Source organism: Orycteropus afer, unplaced genomic scaffold, assembly GCF_000298275.1.
Source record: "Orycteropus afer afer isolate SDZICR_OR568_19922 unplaced genomic scaffold, OryAfe1.0 scaffold00377, whole genome shotgun sequence".
In the NCBI taxonomy this organism is placed as follows: Eukaryota; Metazoa; Chordata; class Mammalia; order Tubulidentata; family Orycteropodidae; genus Orycteropus; species Orycteropus afer.
The window spans coordinates 1,922,107-1,934,883 of record NW_006921964.1 but is presented as its reverse complement, the minus strand read 5'-3'; the positions used below and the strand labels follow the sequence as shown (position 1 = coordinate 1,934,883).

General features: G+C 45.5%; 1 protein-coding gene across 1 annotated transcript in view; it reads right to left on the bottom strand.

Annotated features, from left to right (window-relative positions):
• The window catches only part of MGLL (monoglyceride lipase), a 183,569-nt gene extending 172,224 nt beyond the window's left edge, over positions 1 to 11,345 (bottom strand). The window contains exons 1-2 of the mRNA XM_042782580.1: positions 11,336 to 11,345; positions 10,707 to 10,851 (exon numbers count right to left, since the gene is read on the bottom strand). Coding sequence (XP_042638514.1) covers positions 10,707 to 10,851; positions 11,336 to 11,345 — 155 coding nt within the window. The remainder of the gene's footprint in view (positions 1 to 10,706; positions 10,852 to 11,335) is intronic.
• Positions 11,346 to 12,777: the final 1,432 nt, after the last annotated feature.

Here is a 12,777-nt window from a genome sequence, read left to right as displayed (position 1 = left end):
ACACTTAATTATCTAACTATGTGTTATGTCAAAAAGAATTTTACCACCAACTTCTTTGTCAGGGCTTTCTTTTTTCATTTACTTCATAAACTAAGCACCCAGAATCTGTGGAAAATTTATAAGAGAGTTTGAAATATCATTAAAATGGAACTGATTTTTAATACTTAAGGAAAAAAAGTAAATAACTTGAAGACTGGGCAAAGCATATAAGCTGGCATCATTGGTGACAGCAGTAAAGGTAGAATTTGTACAAACTGTTACTGCTTTCACCTCAGGTCTATGGGCCTGATGCTTGCCATGAGGGTAAGGGGACCTAAGAGATAAGACAAGATTGACAGTGGAGTTAATCAAAGAGGGCACACTGAATAAAAAGTGCTCACACTTGCATTCTGCTTACTACGTGCCAGGTCCTGCAATTGAAACTTAAACTGAATCATTGTAAACCTCCTAAAGAAAAGGTAAGGAGCTCTGGTTGTGGTGTCTAGGACATCTGATTGCTAACCAGAAAGTTGGTGGTTCAAACTTACCAGCCACTCCATGGAAGACTGGGCAACCTAACGTCTGTAAAGATTTACCACCTCGGAAACCCAAAGGGGGTTGCTATGAGTCAGAATCTTGATGGCAGTGAATTTTGGGGTTTATAGGAAAGGTGTTTTACTCCTCATTATGAAGATGAGAACTTGGATGCAGAGATGAATAGTCCTGCATCTAGCACCCACTGACTGGGGTGGACCCAGTGGCCCATTCAGGGTCCATGCTGCTCTTCACTGCTCTGCTCTATTCTGCTTCCTAGAGAAAAGGCTTCCCTGGAACATGTCTCTTCAGGATTAACAAAGCAGGACCACAGAATGAACCTTCTACAGTGTCAAAAGGCAGTGAATTCTTAACTAGAGTTCTTCACCCTCTAATCCAGTAGGCTGTATACTACCTGGGAAAACTTGCCTATTTTAACAAGGAAAGATTAACCAGAGACATAGCCAAATATGAAGTTTTCTTCTTCCTTTCAATCTCTTTCCATTATTTTTTCATTCTTTGCCTCCTCTTCATTTAGGGAGAGGTCCCCTTGCCCCTCTGATGCCATTCCTCTCTACCTCCCACACTCTCACTCTTCTAAAAGCCTTCCTTCTCTTCTTCCTATAATTTATTCCCTTCCTCCCATCCTATCTTGGATGCTGTAAGTCTCCTGCAGTCTTTTCTGCCCCTAACACCTCAGAGTCCACACACTTCTAACCACTGAAAACAATATCAACAAAATGAAAATGTGGTCAGACAACTTCTGGAAGGGGAGCTGGTAAACTAAATCCTCTCCAAACCCTGACTCCAACTGGATATTGGCACAAATCCCCACTGGCCAGGGCCAACTTGTGGTTTAAACTTGTAAGAAGGTGTGAGCAGCTCCTAGGAAACAGTAGCATAGAACAGAAGATACAAGTAATCACGAGATGGTGTTCGCACCCCACAGCAGCCCACTTGGTGACCTGAAGAACCCATGCACATTCTCTAAGCCTAACTTTCCATTCAAAACTGCTGTGGATGGCATAGAGCTTTGGGGTCCCCCTTTGGGGCTCCCTATATTGAGAATATGATGAAGTCTACAATCCATCTTCCTGTCCATAACAGAGCATATACTTACATACTTTCAATATTGAAAGGTCTTAGCCCCCTAAAACTATCCACAAACCTTCTGGAAGCCCCGAAAGTTAGGGAGAGCTGGTGATTTCTGAGGATACCTTAGTGCTCTAGCCTGAGTTCCTCTTCCGGAAGAAACAGCTCTGCAATAAAGTGTTTACATGTCCCTGTCTTCTTGCTAGAACAGATACATTAATTCAACAAACATATAAGAAGCACCTACTGAGGCTTGGACACTGTTCTAGGCATCAGGACTTAGTATGTGTACAGAGAAACAAATTACTGGAGAGTTTCTATTTTGGTGAGAGAAGTTCATCATGGTCTTAGTAATCTGACCATTTCTCTGGGTCATTTACTTCTGACACTTGCTCCGGAAGTAGCAATATGAGACAACATGTAATGCCTCTCAGAGTGCAAGCATCCTAAAGGCACACAGGTATTATTTCACAAAGCAAACTGTTTCCACTCTGATCACTACCACCCCTGCCCTGTACTAAAAAAAACAAACCAAACTCACTGCCATGAAGTCGGATCCAACTCATAAGAACCTCTTCTTGGGTTTCCGAGGCAGTGTCTCTATGGAAGTAGATTGCCCAGTCTTCCTTCTGAAGAGTGGCTAGTGGGTTTGAACCCCAAGACTTCTGGTTAGCAGTCAAGTGCCTTAGGCACTACTCCACAGGAGCTCCCCCCTGACCCATGGAACCAACTAAATATTGCTGTCCTTGAAAATGTGTTCAAGGAAAGGAAGGTTAAATTCCTTTTAACCACAATGTCAATTGAGGATATGTTTTTAGAATCCCTCTTTCTTTCCAGTCTGCTTTCTTCCTTTTCCCCCTTTTTCTCCTTCTCCTCCACTCCCTCCCTTCTTTCCTCCATTCCTTCCAGAATAGAACATTAATAGAGTTGTGGTCACATGAGGAATGGCTTGTTCAAACCTTTTCAAGGAAGGTGAAGCATGCCTTTAATCACTGAACACAGAGGATTTGTTGAAAGGCAAGAGCAGAAACCATTGGTCAGCATTAGCTGGGGAGAGAGGCATGCTAGAAGGTGGCTAAGAATGTTAAATTGGGGCAGCTGTGAATGAAGTGCCTTGCAGCACACAGCTCTTCTTATACAACAACCAAATTGTGCATTACTGTTCCTCACACAGAGAACAATGTCACCCCCAGTGTTACTCAGCCACCCTATCAGCATCACCACTCCCATCCCCTAATGAACATAGCTGTGTGAAATGGAAAGAACCTCCCAACAGGAACCTTGGATGACCCTAAAACATGGGACAAGGGTGTCTTGTCATCTCAGCTGTGAAAATTCACACTGCTGAAGGCCATTTCCTTTGCTTACACAATAGCCAATAGTTTGGTTGGCATTCATGGAGAGGGCCTCTGCGATGGAGATCTAGACCTAAAAGGTGCCGGCATGGGTAAATAGACAATGGTGGACAACGGGTACTATTCAGGAAACAGCTTGTTTTGCTATTTTTTTCTTGGGTTCCACTGGAAAACAAAGCCAGATTTGTATCTGCAGAACATTCTTATAGCAACTGGAAGAAATTATCCCTTAACGAAGTCGTTGGAAAAATCAACTGCAAGAATAGCAGCCGGCCTTTCCTCTTGCCATCAAAAGATCTTCACTATCCAAAGATCTTTTTTAAAAAAGCCCAGAAGAGATGCCCTACTTAAAAATAAGGCAGTCTGCTGTGCTACAGCGAAGGCACAAGCATCAGAAGGAGAAACAGCTTCATACAAGAAAAAGAAACTTTTGGAAATTCTTAAAATAGGCAAAGGAAACAGTGGTGTGATGAAATGCAGAAATATGGTTAAAACTAAAGTCATCACTATTAGACGCATAGTAAGGCCCATCTTCTCAGAATCCAAGTATAAGCCACATGCTACAACAGAAATAAGTCAAAGGCACTTAATGTTCGATCACTCCTTGTAGGAGACAATGTAAAACATGATTTCTACCTTACAATCATGAAAGTGGAAGTGATGTTTGGAAGGTGATTCAGTTTGCTTGGTCCTGCGGGGCTGGGAGGGTCTACTTCCCTGTCATGTGTTGCTCTGATCAGTTTATTCCAGAGCTGCTCCAATGAAGTGTCCAACAGCAGTTGGCAGCCTACATGTTCTCACTGTCAGAGAGCCGCCTACCAGTTTCTGGCACCAGCTCCCACCTTGGACACTCAGGAAGAATCTAGGCATCATCCTTTCCCTCCTTACACCATCCATCAACCACAAAATATGGTCAGACTTGATCTTCCCCATCCAGGTGGTGACTCAGACCTCATCACCTCTTACCTGGAATACTTCAAACACCTCCAAACAGCTGGTGTCTAAATACAAATTTGACTTTGCCACGTCCCAGCTTGAGATCTGTCCATGGCTTTCCACACCCTAAAGGTTCAAATCTCAGCCCCATAGCTTGGTCTGCAAGGCCTCTAGGTCCACCCTGTCCCCACCCCCTGCTTTAGCTCTTGCTTGTTTTCTGCCTCATACTTTCTGTCCCAATAACACAGCACTATTTGCAGTTCCAGAACTCACCATGAACTGCATGTCTTTCTGCCATGGCTCCCCTCATTGGTGTACCCTTCTCATAGGTTGAACATAATTGAAGGGCACTGGCAGAAAGGTGAGAAGGAGTTGAAACCCAGCCCACACTCTGCTCGTCATGCATGTACCCAGGGGCTTGTCTACCTAGTTGTTGTTGTTGTTATGTGCCATCGAGTCGGACCCGACCCACAGCGACCCCTCCTTGGGTTTCTGAGGCAGTATCACTATGGAAGTAGATTGTTCAATCTTCCTTCTGAGGAGTGGCTGGTGGGTTTGAACTACCAGCCTTCTGGTTAGCAGTCAAGTGTCCTAGAGGGCTATCTTTTTCTAATTTGCACAAAAGCTCCTCATGGCCTAGCAGTGGCTCTGCCTCTAAGTACCTACCCACCCATCACTAGCAACCCACTGCTGTTGAACCAATTTTGACTTATAGTGACCCTATAGGACAGAGTAAAACTGCCCAGAGGATTTCCAAGGCTATAAATCTTTATGGAAATAGACTACATTTTTCTCCTGTGCAACAGCTGATGGGTTCAAACATCTGACCTTTCAGTTAGCAGCCAAATTCTTAACTGCTGTGCCACCAGAGCTCTTCTCTAGGTACTTGCCATATTATATTTTAATTATCCATGGATTTGCCTACCTCCCACCCCACTTCATCAAACAAGTCATCTTTGCAACCCTCTCCCCAGCCTGGTGCCAAACACAAAGCCTGGCAAATGCAGACTTCAATAAAAATGTGTTTGCTGAACTGACTTGTTGGCTTGGAATATGTCAAATCCTGAGTGATAAGAGGAAGAAAACTCCCAGGGATGAGTCCCCAGAGCCTGTTTCACTACAGAGCTCTAGGGAACCCAGGAGCTAGCCTAGCTCTTCACAATTGAGTCTAGCTCAATTCAGGGCTAGAGCTCAAGGGGAGAACCAGACTCTCCATATGCCATGGAGACCAATAGAATGGGATTCACAATGGCTACTTTTAGGGACAAGTGTGATTAGTTGACCCAAGGGATGTATCCTCCATTGAGGGTGTCTCAGCCAGCTCACAGGTAAGTGAAGCAGCATGCTAGAATTCAGTGTCCCTGGTCACACAGGTGGCACATGCTCAAGGAGGAAGCCATTGGCCAGGGCTGTGGGAGTCAGCAGAGACTGTTGGAGAGACTGAAACATCTCTATATGCTCCTTGATACACCCACAGGTGAGAAGTAGACCCTGGAGAATGGTGCTCAGGACACTGAAGCACACCTTAGGCTGGGGGGAAAAAGGCTCTAAATGTTTTACAATCTGGTTAGAAACCTTAAGGGGAAGGGAGAAGAGGAAAAACCCAGTGTCATCTTCTAGAATAAGATTCTCAGAAGGCAGGGGGGATAGAAACTATACCCAGCCAGATGGTGAAGATTCTTCATTTCCATAGTCTGGATGCAGGTGGCTGGGCGGCCCTTCTCTCTGGAGCCACAGGAGCCACACACCCAATGGCTGGTGGCTGACTGGGGAGGATAACAGGAGTGGGGAAGAAGGGAGGGAGGGTGTTTTGTACCATTTAAATATATCCTAGCTTCTGGGGAGTTGCATCTTCTCCAGGTAAATTTGCATAGGTAGGAGGACATGTCCTAGGATAGCACTGCCCACAGATCTGGGTATGGAGAGGGAAGGTGTTATGGACTGAATTGTGTCCCCCCAAAATATGTATCAACTTGGCTAGACCTTGATTCTCAGTATTATGTAGTTATCCTCCATTTTGTGATCTGATGTAATTATCCTATGTGTTATAAATACCTCTATGATGTTAATGAGGCAGGATTAGAGGTAGTTATCTTAATGAGACAGGATACAATCTATAGGATTTGACTGTGTCTTAAATCAATCTCTTTTGAAATGCAAGAGAGATTAAACAAGTGAGCAGAGATCAGAGGGACTTCAGTACCACAAAGAAAGAAGAGCCAGAAGCAAAGTGCATCCTTTGGACCTGGAGTCCCCACGCTGAGAACCTCCTAGTTGCCGGGGAATACTGATGCCAAAACACATGGAGATTTCCAAGGAATGCTGGGCTCACAGATGTTGAAATGAGACAAGGACCTTCCCCAGAGCCAACAGAAAGACCTTCTCCTAGAGCTAGCACCCAGAATTTGGACTTTTAGCTTCCTAAACTGTGAGAGAATAAATTTCTGTTTGTTAAAGGATCCACTGTGGAATTTCTGTTATAGCAGCGCTAGATAACAAAGACAGAAGTCTTCTTGGAGAGAGGGATCAAAGTGAGAAAAGGAAGGGAGGGTCTAAGAGGGATAAGTCAGCTGAGCCCCACTTAGAAAATAATGAGAAGTGCATCAGTGGTCTTGGATTATAGATTCAAGATCCACAGACCACAGACCATATCTCTGAAACTGGAGGAGATTTCAGAAATGGTGCCACTTGCTTGTACCTTTAGTGGTCCATCCCTGCTACGTGCTCCACCTCCAGGCCCCCAGTTCCCTGTGATCACCCACACAGACTTTTAACAGCCTCAGGGAGGTATAAGAGAAGGCAGAATTCAGAGTGAGGGTATGGCTATAGGGCTTATGGGGGAAGCCAGCCCAGTTATTAAAGTCTGAGCAAGAAGGGAAAAGAGGGCAAAGCCAGTAAGGTCCAGAGAAGAAATATCAGGGACATAACTTCTAGAAGAGGTTCCTGGATGGTGTAAACAGTTAACTCACTGCTAACCAAAAAGTTGATAGTTTGAATTCACCCACAGGCATCTGGGAAGAAAGACCTGGCGATATACTTCCAAAAACTCAGACATTGAAAACCTTATGAAACATGTTTCTACTCTGACACACATGGGGTCACTATGAGTCAGAACCGACTCAGTGGCGACTGTTTAGTGGTATACATATTACTCAAGGGCACAAGAGTTACCTTGACCCCCCCAGCTCAGGAGCACACCAAGTCCACCCCTCCCATGGGTCAACTTCTACTACCCTGTGGATTTCATCATTGGCAACCTGCTAAAAAATTAGTGTGGAAAATGCCAAGACATAGCATTGCCCAGGGCACCATGAAATGTTCTTTCCAAATGGATACATATCTTTAATCTATTTCCCATTTTCAGTACACTATGAGTAAACGATTACCAAAAAACCAAACTCACTGCCATCAAGTCAATTCTGACTCATAGAGACCCCATTGGGTTTCAAGGCTGTAAATCTTTACAGAAGTAGATTGCCCCATCTTCCTTCCATGGAGTGGCTGGTGGTTTGAACTACCAACCTTCTGGTTAACAGTCAAATGCTTTTATTCTATTCCTCTTGACCATAGGAAGCGATCTTTATCCTAATCAAAAGTACAAGAATTTATCAGGAAAACACTACCCATAGAAACAAAAGTCGATACATATTGCTCAATGGTGTGGTAAGAAGAGCAAAGGACCACATCCAACTACTAACTAGCTGAGTTATCTTGGGCAACACACTTTATAACTCTGGATCTCTGTTTCTTCATCTATAAAAAGTAAATAATATAATAGTAATATGTGCCTCACAGGTTGACATGAAGATTAAATGAGATTTATATATGTACACACCCTAGAATATACATGGCACTCAATTAATATGAGATAACTCTGATATACATCAAGCATAACATTTGTTATTGCTTTAAATAATAGTAGATGAGTATGAATCTGTCTCAACACTGTCACATGTAGGTTTAAAATCTGTTTCATAATTGTTAAGTACCATACCTCTGGTCTGCTGTGTTTAAAACAGCCTTGTGTTTGGACATGCAAATTATAATGACAATTTCAGAAATGCTTTCTTAGTGTCCAGTCTAAAGATGCTGGCATTTAGATACAATTTACTTCATTAAAACAGGTTGAGCTGGTTTGCCAGGTTGTGGCAGGTGTGTGTAAGTCTAAGTTGCTTTGAGCATCTACGGAGTAAGTCTTAGAGCCCAGCAACTTCCCTGATGGCAGAAGCTTCCAGCAGACACTCTGGGCAGGGCCCAAGGAGCAAGTAAACAGTTAGACAAAGCACACTTGGCAACTTGTTGAGCAGAACATCAATAGAAACCAATGACAACTAATGGAGGGCAGACAGCATACTCAACTCTACAAGATGGCCCAGAACCCTGGGGTGGCTTCCTAGATCCCAAGGGATGGAAGGATCGAAAAGGAGCAAGGTGGGGAGAAGGTAAAGTATGACCAGTGCCCTCCCCATAGATGGTAGAGCATGGACAATTCTGTCCCCTCTTCTTTTCTCCCTTTCTTTCCTCCTCACTGGGAGGAGTCTTGATTATAGAAAAGGAAGATCTTATGCAGAGGAGGGGGACGGCCTAGAGGATATTCCCTCAGGATAGTCTGAAGCTGACAGAGACCCAAGCCAGCCTCTTCCTAAAATCAGGTCAGACAATGTTTTGCAAGCAATGGTGTTGAAATGTAACCCAAGACATCAGAGTGAAACACTGGACGGTAGGCCTGTAGGTGCTGGCACTGACCAGAGCAGCGGGTCTCAGATGTGGTTTGGAAATGCTTCCATGATGCTTGGCACAAACTTCTGCCCTGAGCTTCCTCAATGCCTCCCTACCTCTATGATAGCTATGGCCCCTCCACAAAAACCCGAGACATCCTAAGATCCATAACCACAGTTAGTGTCTGTCACCACAAGAGGACTCCGGACGCAGCTCTACTCTAACTGGTCAGTGATGGGTGGTCATGGCACATTTTTGAGACTGCCCCTGACAGAGGGGCACACTCACCCTAAAGGGAAGTTTACTGATCTGTGTCATCCCAGAGGAAGAGGCAAGGCAGGCAGGAGGGTGGCCCCCCAATCCTCATCTGTAAAATGAGGATGACACAGTTCAGTGAGCTTCATATGCTACTTGTTTTGTTGCTCTTTCTGTTCCAATAAGCTGCCCTTAACTATTCTCAGACCTACATTTTCTCTTCCAAATTCTAGGGCCCAAATGTCTCAATCTCTACTCCTGCTAGCATTCCATTGACATAGACTGCTAAGTAAACAAGGACTTCCAAGAGACAGCTCAACTTAAAGGAAGGGTTCAAGTGGCATCTTTGCCTAGAGCAGGAACAAAGGACAGAGAGCTTCCCGCAGGGCAATCTGAGCGTGTAGGTTGTGAAACCACCCACAACCCAGGCAAGGGCAGCCAACTTGGCCAGTGCTGGCCCCTCTCCCCACTGCCACCCAAAAAGCCCCTCCTCCCTTCTCTGGTTGAGGATTGCGGGTCCTCTTTATTTGACTGTCCTCAAACTAGGACAGACTCACTCCTTAACAGACAAAGCCCAGAGTCAGACTCAGTCATTGGAAACTTCTACTTTCAATTCTTTATCCTTTTTTTGTACAGTGATCAAATGACTCACCATCTACCACTAATTTGTTAAAAATTAAAACAAGAACATGCAATTCTACAGCCAGTTAAGTTAGAGTAGGGAATTAATGATTAATTAGCATTATAATGCTTGACAATCTTCTTTCTCTCCTCTCAATCTCTCTTTCTCTCTCTCCTTCCCTCCTTCCTTCTGACACACATGCACATACAGAAACACACACTCTAGGGGAAATCTTTAAGTAAAATATTACCAGAACTCACAGGCACTTAGCGTCAGCCACTTTGGGAAGACACCAAAGAGAAAAAATAGCCAGCTTGCATAGCTGCCTTGAAGCTGTGGTTTTAAAAGTCAGTTTCTCTGGGGGGAGGGGGCAGTAGATGGATTTAATGTGTAGCTACCTGAATTATGCACACCTTGTTGAAGAAATAAGAGGCATTTTATAGCTGTGTTAGGGTTAGATGGTTACTGAAATACAAGGGGAGACAATATCCTCACCATACCCTGTCCCCTAGGAGAAAAGAAGCCTAAGAAACAGGTAAAAACAACTTCCATGGAACAGGAAATTTTCACTTGTCACTAAGTCAATCAGTTACCACAAATTATGTATTTCCCTGAATAACACAAATAAGCAGGGTTTCCTATATCATACAAGAAAGAAGAGCAGCAGTAGATCAGCTGTCTCCCTGTGTAGTCCCAAAGTCTATTGCTGATAGTAAGACAAATCCTTGATGGAAAATGGAAAAAGTAATTGAGCTGGCAAGAAATTAGGAGGACACACTCAGCCCCTTCCCTTCCTTGCTACACACATATGTCCTCTTCTGGAGCTCATAGTCAGACAGGAAACAAGTGCAAAGGGTAAAAATATATAATATTTTGATTTTATTATCTGATGGCCTGTTTTTCTCTAATTGTTGGGCTTGATGTTAAATGAATGCCTGTGCAACAGGAAATCAATTCAAGTACAAAAAATAAAGTCGTGTGGAATGTTTGAAAACTGCCATACAGTAGAATCAGTATCTTAGTTGTTTTAATGGGAATAGAACTACTACTGGTTCTTAATTTTTTTATATTGTCTAAACCTCAGCTATATTAGCACCACCATGCCTAATGTTAGAATGGTATGTGAAGTAGGTTGAGTAGGAAGTGGCACACAGGGAGCAGAAGCAGGAAGCAGTCTCCCCACTTAATGCAGCCAGCTGTCTGGAACAACTTACTTGGGTGTTCCTGTGGGCTTCCAGTATCTGCAAAAGAGGTGCTGCCCATCAGCGTTGACCAGGTGAGGGAGGTCCTGGTACTGAGAGCTCTGTGGTGTCTGCCTGGAAGAACTTTCCTCCGGCATTCTGAAAGGATCTGCAGGTCCTTGAAAGAAAGGAGGATATTGTTTCAAGTCAGAAATACTGCAAAAACATACAGAGATGGGGAGGAAAGACTTGTTCAGAATCAGAAGCATTAAAAAACGAAATAAAACAAAAAACTCAGTGTTCAAAAAACTCTACTTCAAAGATTTAAAAATACATATATTTCTTGCAAACCTCTCTAAGACTGAAAATTTTCATTTGTTCTTAAGAAAATGCTTACTTTATTTTTTTAAGTGCCTCATTACAGCTTCCCCCCCTTCCCATCTGTGTTTATTTTAACTCATTTCAGGACACTTAATCTTAACAACTATTTTATCTGTAATCAAGTGGAAATTATAGTCAGTTCTATGTGTACAAAGATCCAGCTGCAAGAATCCCCATCTATCTTAAAATCTCCAAGGAACAGTTTCATGGGGCACAATAATGAGGTGGATGATACTCCGATGATTTCTCGGGGCAGAAATTCCGGAGCAGCAATGACAAACCTGTTTCCATCATGTCCAAGGTTTGCATTCCAGAAGAGCCACAGCCTAGAGAATCAGAGCCAGGCAAATAAGGGCTGTTTCCTCCTCTCCGCTGTCACAGGATAGTATTCGAGTCCCTCTCCTAGCCTCCATCCCCTCCCTACCCTCCGCCCCTCTGATCTGCCTTTCAGGTTTTCTTACTGCTGAGCCAAAAAGCCTGCAGCCAGCTCTCAATGACAGGCTCTCAGAGCTCCCTGCCCTCCCCAACGAGGGGAAGAGGCTCTGGCGATTCTCCGCAACTAGTTCATTTCAGCACTTTTTCTAAATGAGTTGTTTAGAGGGGCTTGTAAAAGGGAGGGGCTCCCTGGCCCGGCAACCACTGCCGGGGAAACCGGGTACCCGCTCCGCGCACACGCGAGGCACCTAGCACACGCACAAATGCGGGTCACCGAGACAAAGTCACCCCTGAAGGTTCTAACAAACTTTGCTTCCTGGCTGTCCCCGCAGCAAAGGGAATGGAGCTCTGCAGATGACATGAGAAATGTCACTAGAAAAATCAGGAGGTTTGGTCCGGCGTCCCTGCACAGTGGGAACTGGAAAGATGGAGTGGAGGGGAGCAAGTTGATTTAGGGACTGGTGCGAGGGAGCAGGGAGGGAGCGCGCGTACGCATACACACCCCGCGCGCACCCCGCGCGCACACACTCACGCGCCACACAGCCAGACGCCCGGAGCCCCGCCAAGCGTGCCGCGGATCGGGTTGCTGCTCTTCACCCCCGGCGGGCACTCGCAGGCGGGGCGGGGGCCAGGAGCCAGTTACCGAGGACACGAGCGCCACTGTCCGCTTCCCCCGAGCGCCGCGCGGTCCTCTTCTGCGGGAGCCAGGGCTCGGCGGAGCTGCACACCACCAGCTCAGTAGCCACAGGGCGCGGCGTCTGAGCCGCCACTTTATCCCCGGCCGGGCTCCGCGGCGGGGGCGGGCGGCCCTCTGTGGGTGGGGACGCGCGGCCCAGCGAGCGGCGCGGGGAGGCGGTGCCGGGCCCACGTGTGCTGGGCTGCGGGGAGGAGCGCGGGTGTGCAGGCGGCCGGCAGGCCACGCGCGCCGCCCACCCGAGGGAGCCACGGCCTTGGCGTCCAAGTCGTACACACAGCACTAAGGTGTACACAGACGCACATGCACACAGAGACACACAGCACACAAACCCACACGCACACAGAGACACACACAGCATACCATATGCACCAGATACACTATAGACGCTTACACAGACACACCACACCCACAAAGACACTCAAACACACATAGACACACACACACAGTCACACAGAGAGACATACATGGACATTATCCAGGCATACAAGTACCACACACACAGACACAGGCACACTCAACCACATATCCATATATCTAGTGCACATATACAAATGCCTTGTCCTCGACTCCCACCATCAGCAAATGTGCCTG